Source organism: Erythrolamprus reginae, chromosome Z, assembly GCF_031021105.1.
Source record: "Erythrolamprus reginae isolate rEryReg1 chromosome Z, rEryReg1.hap1, whole genome shotgun sequence".
NCBI lineage: Eukaryota > Metazoa > Chordata > Lepidosauria > Squamata > Dipsadidae > Erythrolamprus > Erythrolamprus reginae.
The window spans coordinates 66,139,034-66,155,713 of record NC_091963.1 but is presented as its reverse complement, the minus strand read 5'-3'; the positions used below and the strand labels follow the sequence as shown (position 1 = coordinate 66,155,713).

The 16,680-nt window shown below is 33.2% G+C and overlaps 1 protein-coding gene across 8 annotated transcripts in view; it reads right to left on the bottom strand.

The window, feature by feature from the left end:
- The window catches only part of AMPH (amphiphysin), a 449,568-nt gene that overhangs the window by 246,575 nt on the left and 186,313 nt on the right, over positions 1-16,680 (bottom strand). For 7 of the 8 annotated variants that reach the window (XM_070726278.1, XM_070726279.1, XM_070726284.1 and 4 more), the window contains exons 5-8: positions 7,032-7,127; positions 5,192-5,299; positions 3,007-3,092; positions 2,362-2,437 (exon numbers count right to left, since the gene is read on the bottom strand). In XM_070726278.1, coding sequence (XP_070582379.1) covers positions 2,362-2,437; positions 3,007-3,092; positions 5,192-5,299; positions 7,032-7,127 — 366 coding nt within the window. Of the gene's footprint in view, positions 1-2,361; positions 2,438-3,006; positions 3,093-5,191; positions 5,300-7,031; positions 7,128-16,680 lie in introns of those variants that run through there. The other variant, XM_070726283.1, reaches the window with a different exon arrangement.

Here is a 16,680-nt window from a genome sequence, read left to right as displayed (position 1 = left end):
ATACAAAATCAGTAATCTCTGTGCTCAGTCATTCAAGCCCTAATAATTGCAACACACTCTATATAGGGCTACCTTAAAGAGTATTTGGAAGGTACAGCCTGATACAAAGTGCAGTGGCGTGGGCAGTGCTTGGGGTGCCTAGGGTAGCCAATGTAACATCATTGCTCTGTGAGTTTCACTGGCTGATAATTTATTTCTGGGTGCAATTTACCATGTGATAATTACCTTTAAAGTCTTTTGGCATAGGTTCAGGTTACTTGAGGAATTGTCTCATTAGCCCACACTATCTATGCTGGTGGAAGAGGTATATTGCAGGCTCCATTGACTACGGTATTCTGGCTGGTAGGATCCAGGAGAAGTGTCTTCTTTGCCACCTCTGCTTTGGAACATCCTGCCCCCTGGAGGAGGTCTTCTCCAACCTTCCTGATCTTGTACAAGAGCTCTGCCAGTTGGCTTGGGGCTCCAAAACCGTGGCTTTATGTTGTAGGTAGTTGACAGATTAAAATCAGATCTCACCTGCTCATCCTATTCCCTCCTTCCCCATCTTTTACCTATTGTACCTATTATATTTTGGAGCATTTTATTCATATAGTTTTATCTTTTAATTAATTAATTTATTTATTTATTGGATTTGTATGCCACCCCTCTCCGAGGACTCTGGTGGTCACAACATGTCAAAAACAATATACCATATACATGTCTAAAAATCCAATTAATATACTAAAAAAACTTTTAAAACTCTAATAAGGTTTAAAATCATTCATCACCATTCACACAGCAAAACATACTACACTTGTCGGCCAAGAGTTACACTGTAGTAAGAATTCAATTTCAATTCAATTCGCAGACTCGGGGCGGCTCATAGCAATAATAAAAATCGATATACAATGGCAAATCTAATAAATAAGATATCTAAAAACCCTTATTTAAAACAATACATTCACACAAACATTACAATGCATAAACTATATAGGCCAGGGGAAATGGCTCATTTCTCCCATGCCTGATGGCAGAGGTGGGTTTTAAGAAGTTTTTGAAAGGCAAGGAGGGTGGGGGCAATCCTAATCTCCAGAGGGAGCTGGTTCCAGGGGGTTGGGGCTGCCACAGAGAAGGCTCTCCCCCTGGGTCCCGCCAGACGACATTGTTTAGTCGACGGAACCCGGAGAAGGCCAACTCTGTGGGACCTAACTGGTCGCTGGGATTCGTGTGGCAGAAGGCGGTCCCAGAGATATTCTTACAGCCAACTAATTATTAAATAAATACATTATAAGTGAAAGATTGTAGGTTGGGGTATAGGCCACTTACTTTCTGCAGCTATCTGTATCTTTGGAGAGTCACATAAGATAAGTGCATGATAGGTGATGGAGTGAAAAGGAAGGCAAGAGATTTGGTTGAGTTGGAAAGCAGGCCCTAGACCTGTAGGGTCTGAGGGCAGGAAGTATAGCACAAGGTACCTCAGGAGGTGGAAGAGTTTTGGGAGACCTGGGACAGGTAGGCCTCTCTCACATCTCAGGTTCTCCACGTTCCATTTAACAATTCATATGGTCACTTAATGATTGCATCTGGGAAAATAGTCAGATTTGTTAAGTGAGATGATTGTGATTTGCTACCATAATGGCAGGCTCCATTACAGTCATAAATCAAGGATTACCTGTAATCTAGGCTGACATTTGTGATCATCCTAATAAGTTCCTTTGCTCTATTGTACTAAGTTCAGAATCATTCACAGGGGTTTTGTTTGAGAAGCATAAATCCTCTCTTAAATTCCAGTTGCCGAAAGCTTATTTGTTTTATTATTATCATATCACCTAGTAAGCATTCATTCATTCATTCATTCTACATGAGTGTCCATCTCAAGCATATCACTCTGGTGGCTAATAGAAACCCCCCCCCCCCCAAAGATTAAAAATAATAATCATAGAAATTGATTTTTTTTAAAACCCAGCATAGGCAAGATACAAAATTAACCACACAACCTGGGCAACAGCAAAGTCAAGGAATCAACTCAACAAATGATTATTGCTATAATAATTTTAACATCAGTCTAGTCTTCTCCAATAATTATAATTAGAGCAAATATTAATAACAAAAAGAGACTGCTGCAGTTAGCAATAGCACTTAGACTTATATACTACTTCGCAGTGTTTCACAGCCCTCTCTGAGCATTTTTACAGAGTTAGCACATTGCCCCTAAAAATCTGGGTTCTCATTTTACCAATTTTGGAAGGATGAAGTTGATTTAACCTTGTTACAAATTAAATATGTATTTCTTGACAGCTTTATATTTTAATCCAGTTCATACCTTTTTCCTATCTCACTTTTACACTGCATTTATCTATATCTCTCTATGTATTTACTCACCAATGCTATTTCTTTATGAAATTTGGCTTCAAGACTGGAGATATTTTTAAATGTGTTCACATAGAAGCCCACACGCCTAAGTAGAAATGACAGGTAAAGATGAAAAGTTTGTAAAAAAAAGAAAGAAAAGAAAGAAAGAAAAGCTGTTTATTGTACATGGACACAGCACATTTTATTCTTATTCAAAAAGTCCTGAAAATGTAAAACATATATCGTTTACATGTGTACCTTGAATGGGCAAACAACATCCTTCTTTGCAAATTTCTAGCATGATACTAAGCTTAAATTAAGCTTTCTTTAGATACATTTATCTCCATAATGTAGATCCCTATTGCTTGGGCTTGTTCTTTACACAATGGATGTCAGTGAAGCAGCTGTGGAAGCACAAGGTTTGCCCATTTGTTTTCATTGTTTTATTGTCTTATTGAAAATAAAATTAAGATTTAGTTTCTCAACAAGCTCCATTTTTAAATCATAGTTAAATAGTTCACTGTGCTAATAAGAAAATGACTATTAAAAAAGCCAAGTGAATTCTTCTAAGGGTACAAACATACCATTTAAAGTTCAGGGAGAAATAACAATTTAATTGTTTAAAAACTTTGGGGAAATACAAAGATGAAGCACATAACTTTCCAAACAATATACCTTGACCATAAGGATGGTAGTTCTTCTTGCAAATCAGTGTTAAAATCTTCAAATACCTTCTGTGCTTTCTGAAACTCTTCTTCTGCCTACAAGAAAGTAAAATACCTAGCAAACCTTTTTGGGGAAAAAAAACAAAACAGTTCTGAACAATGCAACATATTATTCCTGGTGGGATTTATTTGGGATTGTACGCCTTTTAAAGACAAAAGCAGTCCATCTCAGAGCTTAATCCAGAGGTTGACTATTTTTCAGATACCAGGGACCAAACAAAAAGGAAAAGAAAATTAAACTTCATTAGATTTTTGTTAATCTACCAGAGATTTAATGAGATTCCAACTTCCTTGCTTTAAATATGAATGAATTTAAGGCATTCATTATTGTATGAGGTTAATAATTTTAATTTTTCTTAATTTCCAATTATTGGGATATATTGAAAGTCATCTGAATTTGACTCAGAATGTGAATAGCATATTATTGGCTTGGTTACACAACAGAAGTTGCTGACTCTAGAGCCAAACTTAAATTTTAGGGACCCTATACAACCAAACCTTTAAAAAGAAAGAAAAAGTTACTATTGTAAATGTCCTGATTTAGAATCACAATAAATGTGAACTTATTCCTTCTTTCTCCATTCCTAATTCTTTAAAATAAGTGGATGATGAGATAATGTCATTTAATGCTTATGGGAACTTTTTAAAGGAAAGCTGACAGTCCTACCAAATGTGGTTTTCTTTCTTTTTCTTCCTTTTTTCCTTGCAGGCAGAAATCATAGCTCTAAAGGGAAATGTTAAGCTTACTCGTCCAGTGTGCTACTATCCTTATAAAAGCCATAACTTCATAACTGTTACTATTTTAAACAGTCATATCAAAATACTTCGCCTCCTAAGGCTGCACAACAAGCTTTTATTTCCATTATCAAAGATTATTCCAAGCCAATCATTTTGAATTTTGATACAGAAATCTTGAAGCACATACCTAGTACCTCCCAGGCACTAAATATAACTTTAATTAAATTATCAGTAGGAAAGTAGAGCAAAAATAAAATGACAATCTGCAAATTTCCGCTTTCCTATAAGGGAGAACTAGTCCCTTACAGGAGGAATCCCTGCAGATATTTAATTCACATCTATACTAAGGTTTTCTGTCATTAATCTGTACAGATTTTATCAAAATCAAAGTAATCAAAAGAGATATTACTCCCAGAGTTTTATCAGCTTTTGTTAACATGTTATTGTTGTAAATATTGGATTATAACTGTCATACTTTCCCAAAATTAAACAGAATCATATTATCACTAAGATCACAAAGAGATTTCAGCAGTGTAGGCTGAAATCAGGCTAAAAAGTTGAAAAACAAATCATAAATTTCTTAAGATTGAATAAAATAACTTTTGTACTATGGCCAAGGAAATGGATGGACCAGATGTAAATCTCCTTTAAAAGGAAAAGACAAACTAATACATCCAGGAAGGACCTCTCATAAAATTACATCTAAATCTGTTCAAACTGATGTCATGCACATACTGAATTCATTTCCAATGCAATGGTGAAGAGAAAATGCTATTTTATTTGGAAATGCTAGTCTCAGAGGCATGACCTAAATGTCATTTATGGACATCTTAATCATTAGCTATCTGTGATATACTATCAATATACTGCAACTAGTAATATTTAACATGATTGGCTCACACTAAGCTTTTATTCACTATTTGGTTTACTCAAGGGAAGGTTTGCAAGTATCCTCTTGTATTTCTGAATAAATAACATTCATGATTTGTCTCTTGGCCTTGACCAAAAACTGACCAATGTTTATTTTATTTATTTATTTTATTTGTCAAACAAGTATAGTATTATAGTAAATATTAACATAAGTAGAATGTAGTAATAGAAAGGATAATAAGATAGTAGAACAGGGACATTAGGCACATAAGTGCACTTATGCATGCCCCTTACAGACCTCTTAGAAAAGGGGAGAGGTCAATTGTAGATAAGGTAAGGTTGAAGATTTTGGGGTTGAGGGAAGCAACAACAGAGTCAGGTAATGAGTTCCAGGTGGTGACTAAGATAACAATTTTTTCTAGTGTGAGAGGTGCTAGTTCCTATCTCACTAGCATCAATATTGCAATATTGATCACCCAAGCAAATGATAAAATGAGTAATCACTTGTATCTCTTTCTCTCTCTCACCTTACAAATTCTTCCTTCATCTTTTCTTTTTGAACTTTGCAAAGCTTCCAGATGATGTCTTGCACTATCATAGTCTACTAGCTTCCTGCTCCGCTTTGCAATGCGATTCTGTAAATAATGATATCCAAGTCAAAAATCACAGTATAATGCAAGGTACCTGAATAGAACTTTCCTGTTTTAAAAAATATTATGAGTTTTTTCCATCACTTAAAAACTACAGTAAGTCAGTGTGATGCATGTCAGTGGAAGATACAAGTCTCTTTTCGCCATCCAGACACTTGAACTATCATTTTCTCTGTCTCTAATATGTCTGGAAAAATTGTTATGAAACTAAAATGATAGGATTTTAGATAACCACAAATATAGTGTTTTTTAAAAAAAAAACAGGCGTAGGGATTGTATTTTTCAAACTGAAATCTCTTGATGAAAGAAAACACATAGATTCAAAAGCCACAGACTTTGAACTTTTAAAATTCCATATATATATTTTAATATACAATTTAAAATTTGCAGACTTTATTGAAAACATATGAAATCTTCTCCAAAGATTAAAAAAAGAAACCCACAAAAGTATTCAGAAGCTAATTTTCAGCAATGTGTATAAATCAACAAAATAGTCTCTTCCCTCTCTATCATTCTGTAAGTCTCCTGAATGAGAAGGGGGTTAGACAAGATGGCCACTGAGGTTCCTTCCCTCTCTTTCATTCTGTAAGTCTCCTGAATGAGAAGGGGGGTCAGACTAGATGGCCACTGAGTTCCCTTCCCTCTCTATCATTCTGTAAGTCTCCTGAATGAGAAGAGGGTTCAGACTAGATGGCCACTGAGGTCCCTTCCCTCTCTATCATTCTGTAAGTCTCCTGAATGAGAAGGGGGTTAGACAAGATGGCCACTGAGGTCCCTTCCCTCTCTTTCATTCTGTAAGTCTCCTGAATGAGAAGGGGGGGTCAGACTAGATGGCCACTGAGTTCCCTTCCCTCTCTATCATTCTGTAAGCCTCCTGAATGAGAAGGGGGTTCAGACTAGATGGCCACTGAGTTCCCTTCCCTCTCTATCATTCTGTAAGTCTCCTGAATGAGAAGGGGGGGTCAGACTAGATGGCCACTGAGGCCCCTTCCCTCTCTATCATTCAACTGGTCGGTGTGTGTATGAAAGAGCAAACTGTCCCATTCTTTCCTTCCAAAAGTAGCATTTTGTAAGAACCATTCTGATTGGATGGTGGTGTAGTGTCCCATGTGGCCAAAAGGCTGTGGCTGAATATGGATTTTTGTGATGAAAGGGCTGGGGCGAAAAGCTAGGGGCCTTTGGGCGAGGGAGAGAATGCAGCGGCCGATCAGCTGCTGCGGAAGAAAGAGCTTTGTCCAACTGGCAGAGGCAAAAAGTCCCATCCCCATACAAGGGATACAGAAATGTTAGACCGTTGTGTGAGCGGGACAGAATTTCTGCTGTAATTTCCCACTCTCTGGAATCCCAAGAATTGACTGAATATCAGGTGCATTGCCAGCCTTATTAAATATTTCAAAATTTAGTCACATTTGTGCAAAGGCAAAACAAACAATAAAGCCATTTGTGTCCATCCCACCTAGAATTCCCAGTCTTATTAACATTTTAAGTTGAGGGGTAAATTTCTAAGGGAGTGCCTTTTAGCCAAAGGGGTCAGGCCCAATTCTCTTTGCCTGTTTTCTGGTAATTAAATGTAAGCAGCTGGAAGAAAGCTTTCATAGAGCATTATTATACATGAAGCTGGCAAATCTAAAGTTCAAATCATCTGCTTTTCAAATGGAGTATTTTTTTAATTCTATTGCTAAGCATTTGACCTAAGTCGCATAGTGACATAATATACCTTTATATCAGGAAACTGTCCCAAATATGTATCCAAAGTCAGTAGTGACCCATCTACCAGCTTTTGGTGAAAATCTTCCCAAAGTACATCACATTTCTGTACAGAAAGATAAAATACACTGAAAATATGGATTAAAACAAAAAAATTAACACCTACAAACATAAATAGGCATTTTTATCAAACCAAAAGTCCAAAATTGAAGGAGAAATTCTGGTTATTTGAATTTTAATGACATTTACTTTTACATTAATGTACTTAATATAATCAAAACAGTGATTTAGGATTGACCATATGTTTTTTCAACATTAATTCAAGAGAATGGAAAGTAGGGAAAGTATTTACACACTCATTCTTGTCAAGTGCAAAACCAAAAATTCATGGTTGCCTAGACAGGGCGTTTTGAAATTCCCTGATATTTCCCTGATATTTCCCTGTAACTTGCAATCTAGTTAAGGTGCGGTTGTAGATGATGCTATACCAAACGGCTAAGCTGTGGAGAAATATTGGTAGTTGAGGAAGCAAGTTGTTGCCACAGTTATGCTCATTTTTGCTGGACTCTGCCAGCCAGCGCAATCCATTTTTTTAAACATGATTTTTCCCTGACTTTAAGACATTTTTATACAGTTTGTCTCCCCCCCCCCGATTTATTCCATTTTTTCAAAAATTCCCTGATAATTCCCTGATATTTCCCGAACTCTGATTTCTCTGATAATTCCCTGATTTCCCTGTTTTCCAGGTTTGCTGGACACCCTGCTAGAATATATTATTTATAATTGAAAAATTTTTGCTCTCATTTCCCTAAGGTTGTGATGGGGAACCTATGCCACATGTGCCAGAAGATGCACACAGAGCCATTTCTCCAGACATGGACAGTTGTTGCCCCTTGTTCTTCCAGGTTCCAATGCCTTGGCAGGCTGATTTTCTTTCTTTGGGTAATTTTTTTTAAAATTTTCTCCATAAAAGCTTCTTCAATACATTTTAAAATATTTTCATATTATAATAAAAACAATATCGAATTAGTAAATTATTTATAATTAATCTCCCCAAAAAAATTATTACATCCCAATTAATTACTTCTAGTATCAATTCAGCCACCCCAACCTTGATCTATAATTTGTCATCTAGATATCCAATTTTCATCTAACTGAATTCAGATTTAATTTCCTTTAAACCTCATTAAATTAACATCATTCTCCTTAAGTAATTCAAGTATGCCATAGTGCCTACTCCTCCTTCTTCTGTATTCTCCAAAACCCCTACAAAAAAGAAGACTTTATCAACTACAACAATAAAAAAGGAAAAATGTAATTCAGAAAAGAAAGAAAAAAGAGAAAAAAACAAAATAATCAAAGAAAAAACCAAGCTCTATTATTATAACAATAACAATATAACAATGTAAAAATTAACCAAACCATTATATAAATCTTCAATTAATCATCATCATATTATAATCTTATTTCATTCCAAATCATAACCAGTTATTATCACTTCATTATCATTATGTTTCCATATCAATAATCCAATGATATAAGTATTTCTATCTATTTCTGTATGATTCTATATTTCAATAAAATTCTGTAACTTGAAATATATCTTCAAAAACAACACCCAGTAAATCTAACTACATCGTTTCAAAATTAATAGATATTTAATAATCTGTCATCCCTCCTCAAAATACCATGTTTGCCAAATCCCAGGGTTTTTATTTCTTATCATTTTAGACCCATATATTCTCTCGTTCCCTCTCTTTTTACCAAAATACAGAATCTTTTTCATTTCCATTCTGACTTCTTTCTTATCCTGCCATTTCTGGGGTATCAGGTCATATCTATTCTTCATTTTCTTAGTGCTTAAATATTCAAGAATTTGACCATCAATCCCCTCAACCCCTTCTCCAACCAAACCATCTTCTAATTCATTTATAAAAACCACTATTTCATTAATGTTGTGTCCTTTAATCAGTTCCCTTTGAGAATGCCCCTTTGATGCCCCTTTTCTATTTCCATTTCTTAGTTGCTCATTCAATTCCAGCTCATGAAGACTTTTTTCTTCTTCTCCTTCAATTTCACTACAATCTTGATGAAAACTTTCAATATACAAGATGGTGTTGTCATTTCTATTTTCTTCTTTCCATTCTTGGATATCTTTTAGAATATCTTTGAACAGGGACTTCCGGTTTGGACTGGAGCTGCAGCGGGAACTCCGGGACAGGGCTCTGTCCCCAAAGTTCTCTTTTTCCCTCCAAAGGTCGCATTTTGCGATTAGATCGGATCCGGACGGTCCGACCATAGAACAGGGGGCTTCCCCGATCCTGAGGAGCTAACGCCGAAGCTCCAAAGGGAAGGGTTTGCCCCGCAGCTTTGGAGACCGACAAACCATAGCAGCCATAGCAGCTCAACCTTACCTGCAGAACAGAAGAAGACCAGAAGAAAAAGTCAAAATTGTTGCAGCAGAACAGAGAAAGAATAAGAAGAAAATAAGAAAATAAGATACAAGTCTATTTCAACAGTTTGAGAACGCTTTAAAGTATTAACTTTTTAAAATAGAAGGCGAACAAGAAAGGAAAAAAGGGGGGAAAAACCCATATCCTTGGGCAAAAAAGAACTTACAGCCGAAACTTCTTTATTAAGTACATTGACTAAAGTTATAAGAATAAAATTAAGGACTACAAAATTACTGTTTGAATGTGAATTTCCTATCTCCGAAGAGGATTCTAGGAGATGAGAGTTCATTAATTAAAAATTTAAAACTTAAAGACGAAAGAGAAACGTAAAAACTGGCAGCTGTTTTTGGAACTCTTTCTTCATACTGGCTGCGGAAGGATTGTTTCTTGAAATAGTCTTGAAATAAAAAGTACGAAAGGAAAGAAATAAAAACTACGAAATAAAAGACATAAACAGAAAATAAAGGAGCGACCTGGAATAGATTAATTGGGTTTTCAAAGAAGAATGGAATATAATTTTTCTACATAATATCAAGAATAAATCTTTTTAAAAGAAAGTTGAATATCTGAATTGTTTCTATTGCTCGGAGGGAACCATCTTAAGGAAATGTTTAAATTGTAACAGATATTAAAAATTAAAACTGGATGTGGATTATAATTGAATCATAAACTATTGGATTAAAATTACTGCATTACAATTTGCAATAAATGGATTTCAACGACAAATTGGATTATAATGAACTTAATTGAGATTAAAATTAGAAACTTGGATTTGCATTTTAATATACTTTTAACTCTTTTGGATTATAATTACAATTTGATTTATTGGACTACATTGGAACTATAACTGGAATATACTTCAAACCTAGACTTGGATTATAACTGGACAAACTTTGGATTATAATTAAAGACTAAACTGACTTTAGAAGAAGATACAAAATTTGGGCCCTCCTATTTATAAATAAGAACATTCAAATGGATTTTTGAAGAAAAGAAGAATTATATATTAAGTATATTTGAATATTGTTGGCTTATTAAATGGTTTTTTAAATATATATTTTTTACTTTATAGTAATAATTAGATTCAACCATATTTGATATCTATCTTGGTGTTTTCTTTTTCTTAAATATTTTTTTCTTATTGTGCTTATTTCTGTTTTATCATTTTGATATTTTCTTTAGATTGAAAATTAACTGATATAATGAATTGCTAATTTGAATTTTCCTCCTTCCAGGTTTGGTGCACTTTAACTTAAAAGAAAAAGGTTGCTATTGTTAAAGCTAGATTAAAACTAATTTACTTGCTCAACTTTTTCAAATTAGTATAAATTAGTATTTCTTTTTAATTAATTCATTTAATTATATAATATATTTTACAATTATAAGCTCAAAGTTTTATTAAGTTTTGTGTAATAACATTTTACATTAAGTTTTTAGATTTTAAGTCTTTATATTATTTTACATTATTAAGTTACATAAATTTTAGAAATAAAATAACTAAGTGATATTATTGTTCATGAAGTATTTTAAGTATAAGATAATTAAGTTGTTGATAATATTGATTCTTAAGTTAATTGTCTGTTAAAGTGATAGATTTAACTCTTATTGCCTTTTTTTGCTTAAGAGTGAAACATAAATATATAAGAAGACTATTTTCTCTTCATTTTTTGAATTAGACCCACAGTAGAAATTTTTAAATCTTGTTTGGACTTTATTTGGATAAATCAATTTTTTATTAAAAAGTAAGTGAAAATTTAAAGAAGTGGAAGGATTTCCACCTCTTCTATAATACATTATATACAGAATGTCAAGTACATCCACCACTATAAAGACAATTTAAAAATCAACCTTAACTTCTTCTATATCTCCACAAGTGTCTCCATTACCTTCTCCTGTACATCAAAAAACAATTACAAGTATGTTAACTAAAGACAAAGAAAAGGAGAAGGAAAAACCACAATCACAGCCTACATTACAAACAATCCAGGAAATGTTGGCGGTTATGCAAGATTTATGCTGAAATCTCAAAATGAAGCAAAACAATAATGTAAAGAGTTAAAAGCGGAAATGGGGGAGTTGAAAGTTGACACAGGAGAAATGAAAGCAACGATGAAAGAACTGGACAACAAAGTAGCAGAAATACAACAGACATTGAAAGAGAATGAACAAAGAATTAAGACAGTAGAAGATAAAATGGATAAAGTTGAACAAAGAATAGATGATTTTGAAGATAGAAGTGATTTTCCAAACAAAGGATATGACGAATCAATAACACATCTAGAGTTACAACGTGCATCTTACGGCTTGTGATTCCAGAATATAACAGAAGGAAAAGATGAAGACCTCCAAGCAAAAATGGCAGAAATTATAGGAAGAATCCTTCAGGTGGATCCTCTAGAACTAATAAAAGAAATTGATGAACTTTATACAGTGCAAACAAGCTATGTCCGAAGACACAACTTACCACATCAAATTTGTGAGGAAAACTATAAGAGATGACATTTTGAAGTGGACAAGAAATGAAAAACTGCAAGACAAAGGAAAAGAAATTACAATACTTAAGCAAGTTCCAAGAAGAGTACGAGAAAGCAGAAGAGATTATTTTCTGACCAAAATTCTAATTAAAGAAAATATAACCTTCCGCTGGCTTATACCAGAAGGCCTCTCTTTGTATTGGCAAACACAAAGAGTGAAATTGCAGAATATAGAAGATGCCAGAGAATTTTATGAAACAAGCGGTATATGAAAATTTGAGCAACCAACAAAGGAAGTATCAATAAGGAGAGAAGAAGAGTGGGGTGACACCAGCCAGGAAAAAGAGGAAGCCATGAGTGTAAGAAGGAAGCAACCACAACGCGAATCTAAAGATACCAAGAAGTACTACAAATAACTATGTCAGAAGATATGAAAATATTTTCTGTAAATGTAAACAGACTTAATGAACCAAGAAAAAGAAACCAAATATTTTCTAAACTTAAAAAACAAAAAGCACAGATAGCGATATTACAAGAAGTTCATATTAAAAAAACAAATAGAAAACTGTTACATAATCCAAAAATAGGAAATATGTACACCAGTTTTGTGGATAAAAAAAAAAGAGGCATTGCAATGTATATTGAAAATTCAATAAACTCCAAACAACTATATACTGATCAGGACGGTAGAATACTAATTGTACAAGTGAATATAGATCCAAAACCTCGTGTCATTGTTTCTATTTATGCACCTAATGATAACAAAATGGGATTTTATAAAAAATTACATCAAAAGATAAATGAATTAAATATCGAAAATATTATCATAATTGGCGATTTTAATGCAATTTTGAATAGATCATTGGATCATTCGGGAAAGATAAAAGATAAAAAGAGAACAATTCTGCCAACCACTTTTCAGAAAATGAGGTCAGAATTGTTATTGAAAGACATTTGGAGGGAACAACATCCTTTAGACAGTATACTTTTTATTCGAACCTCCACAAACTTTGGACAAGAATAGATATGGCTGGGCTTTGAAAACAGTAGATACAAATACGTGGGCAGACCACAATCCCTTAGTGATATACTGGAAAAGAGACAAGAAACAAATTGGCAGATGAATAGAAATATTATTAGAGACCCAAAATACAGGGAATGGATCGAAAAAGAATTAGAAATTTTTTACAAAATTAATAAAAATTCATAAACTTCTCCTCAAAATTTATGGGATACTACAAAGGTGTATATTAGAGGCTTAACAATTTCCTACACTGCAAGGAAAAATAAAGAAAAAAAGATACAATATGAACAATTAGAAAAAGAATTAAATCAGAAGTACTTTCACAATGCAACTCAGAAGATCGAGATATTTTAAAAAAAATAGAACTAGTCAAACATAAAATAAATCTCATAGAACAAAACCAAATAGCTGAGAAAATCAAAAGAGCCAAACAGCAATACTTTGAATACACTAATAAGCCTGGAAGGTGGCTCACATATAAACTAAGAAAACATAGACAATCAAAAATAATAAAGAAGCTAGTAGATAAGAAAGGTATGATAAAATTCAAAACTGAAGAAAAATCAAAAATAGTATAGGAATTCTACAAAGAGTTATATAAAAAAGAGGTAATAAAAGAAGAAGAGATTTTTAAATATCTAAACTCTTTAGATATACCTCAATTATCAGAAGAACAACAGACAAGTTTAAATAGTTTATTTACAATGACTGAATTACAGACAACAATAAAAAATTAAAAAAATAATAAAGCTACTGGGCCAGATGCTATTCCGGCAGAATAGTATAAAATAGAAAGTAATGTTACAATGACGAACATGTTAGAAACTTTTAATTGGATCATAATGGATGATAACATTCCTAAATCCTGGTCAGAAGCCTTAATAACATTAGTACATAAAACAGGTTCAGATAAAGACAAGATACAAAATTATAGACCCATATCTCTATTAAATGTTGATTATAAAAATTTTACTTCTATTTATGCATCAAGACTTAAAAAGATTTTAGATGAAATGATAGATGAACAGCTTTTTACCAGGTAGACAAATAAAAAATAATTTAAGAATGATTATTAACACTTTAGAATTTTATGAACAACACCCAGGAAGACAAATGTCATTAATGTTCCTAGACGCATAAAAAGCTTTTGACAATGTAGATTGAACATTTATCAAAATGCAATTAAACAAAATGAGATTTGGAACAAAATTTGTTTATGTAATAGATGCAATATATTCAAATCAAACTCGAGAAGTTTGAAATTTTCAAAGGAGTGCGATAGGGTTGTCCTCTCTCGCCCTTACTGTTTATTCTAATTTTGGAAGTTTTATTGATTAAGATAAGAGCAAAAGATAAAATCCAAGGACTAATGATAGGAAAAGAAACTTATAAAGTGCAAGCGTTTGCAGATGATTTGACTTTTATAATTGAAAATCCTATAACAACAATACCAAATCTAATTAAAATGATAGAAGTATATGGCAATGTAGCAGGTTTAAAAATAAACAGAAATAAGACCCAATTAATAGTTAAGAATATGACAGAAATTCAGAAAAGAAAACTAGAACATATTACAGGTATGGAAATATGGAATAATTTGAAATTATCCTTCATAGGGAGAATTTCAACAATTAAGATGAATATATTACCTAAGGTATTATTTTTATGTATACCTAAGGTATACATTTTCCAAATGTAAAATAATGCACTTGGGGAAAAGGAATCCTAAATCTGAGTATTGCATTGGCAGTTCTGTGTTAGCAAAAACTTCAGAAGAGAAGGATTTAGGGGTAGTGATTTCTGACAGTCTCAAAATGGGTGAGCAGTGTGGTCGGGCAGTAGGAAAGGCAAGTAGGATGCTTGGCTGCATAGCTAGAGGTATAACAAGCAGGAAGAGGGAGATTGTGATCCCCTTATATAGAGCGCTGGTGAGACCACATTTGGAGTACTGTGTTCAGTTCTGGAGACCTCACCTACAAAAAGATATTGACAAAATTGAACGGGTCCAAAGACGGGCTACAAGAATGGTGGAAGGTCTGAAGTATAAAACGTATCAGGAAAGACTTAATGAACTCAATCTGTATAGTCTGGAAGACAGAAGGAAAAGGGGGGACATGATCGAAACATTTAAATATGTTAAAGGGTTAAATAGGGTTCAGGAGGGAAGTGTTTTTAACAGGAAAGTGAACACAAGAACAAGGGGACACAATCTGAAGTTAGTTGGGGGAAAGATCAAAGGCAACATGAGAAAGTATTATTTTACTGAAAGAGTAGTAGATCCTTGGAACAAACTTCCAGCAGACGTGGTTGGTAAATCCACAGTAACCGAATTTAAACATGCCTGGGATAAACATATATCCATTGTAAGATAAAATACAGGAAATAGTAAAAGGGCAGACTAGATGGACCATGGGGTCTTTTTCTGCCGTCAGTCTTCTATGTTTCTATGTTTCTATGTTTATTTCAGGTGTTACCTATAAACCCAGGAGGGAAATTTTTTAAGGAGTTAACAATGAGAAGAACACTAAATTTAGGTCATGATCTTATGTTTAGTTGGCATGCCTTTATTTGGTACGAAAAGGACAAAATACACCCTTATTTTAAAAAACATATAATAAGAAAATATCTACTAGAAGTCTGGAAAGACATAAAGAGAGACTACTTTTTAACTATTCCGGATTGGATCTCTCCATTAGATGCAATTTGTCACTTTAGTTTAATGCAGGAAAGGAAGACACCAAAATATAAAGAATTATTAGATGACCAAATGAAATTAAAATCAAGACAAAAATTACAGGAAGAGGGAACAAAAATAGATTGGTTGCAATATATCCAGATACAGTGTAGATGTCAAAAATATACCAAAATATACTTATTTAGGAAGAGTAAAAACTATTTAGGGAGTTAAATAACAAACCAGAGTAAATTAATAGGGAAAGCTTACAAATATATCATAGGATATAAAAATATAGATTAGACTTTGACAGATAATATGATAAGTTGGTGTAAAAATTTAGGAAGAGAAATTGACTTAGAAACTTGGGAGAAAGTTTGGATATCCAATTGGAAAATGACAAAATCGGTCTCATTAAAAGAAAACCAAATTAAGATGTTTTACAGGTGGCATTTTCCACCAAACAGAATTGCCAAGATGTTTCCTAATATGTCCCCAAATTGCTGGAAATGCAAGCTAGAAATAGGCTCCTATTATCATCAGTGGTGGACTTGCCAAAAAACTAAACTATATTAGAATAAAATAGCAAAGTGGATAAAAGAAATTACTTCACAGGATATAAAGAAAACTCCAGAATTTTTTTTATTAGGTATAACGAAACAAAAATATAAAAAGGATATTTTTTTCTTAATTATTCATATTCTGACCGCGGCTAGGATAGTATATGCACAAAATTGGAAGGGAGAAGATATTCCCAAGGAAGATGAGGTAATAAGAAAAATTATAGAATGTGCCGAAATGGACATGATGACAAGGCGGTTAAACAATGAAGATGAATCAGATTTTTATAACATATGGAATAAAGTTTACGTATGGTTAAATAAAAAAATAAAATAAAAAATGCAAATAATTTGAAAGTATGTAATTGTATTAAAATAGCTTATTTTTGTTCAAAATATTAATGGTGAAATTACATAAATATAAAAAAAATTCATTCATTTAAATTACTATGCTGATTTTATAAATTATTAGTA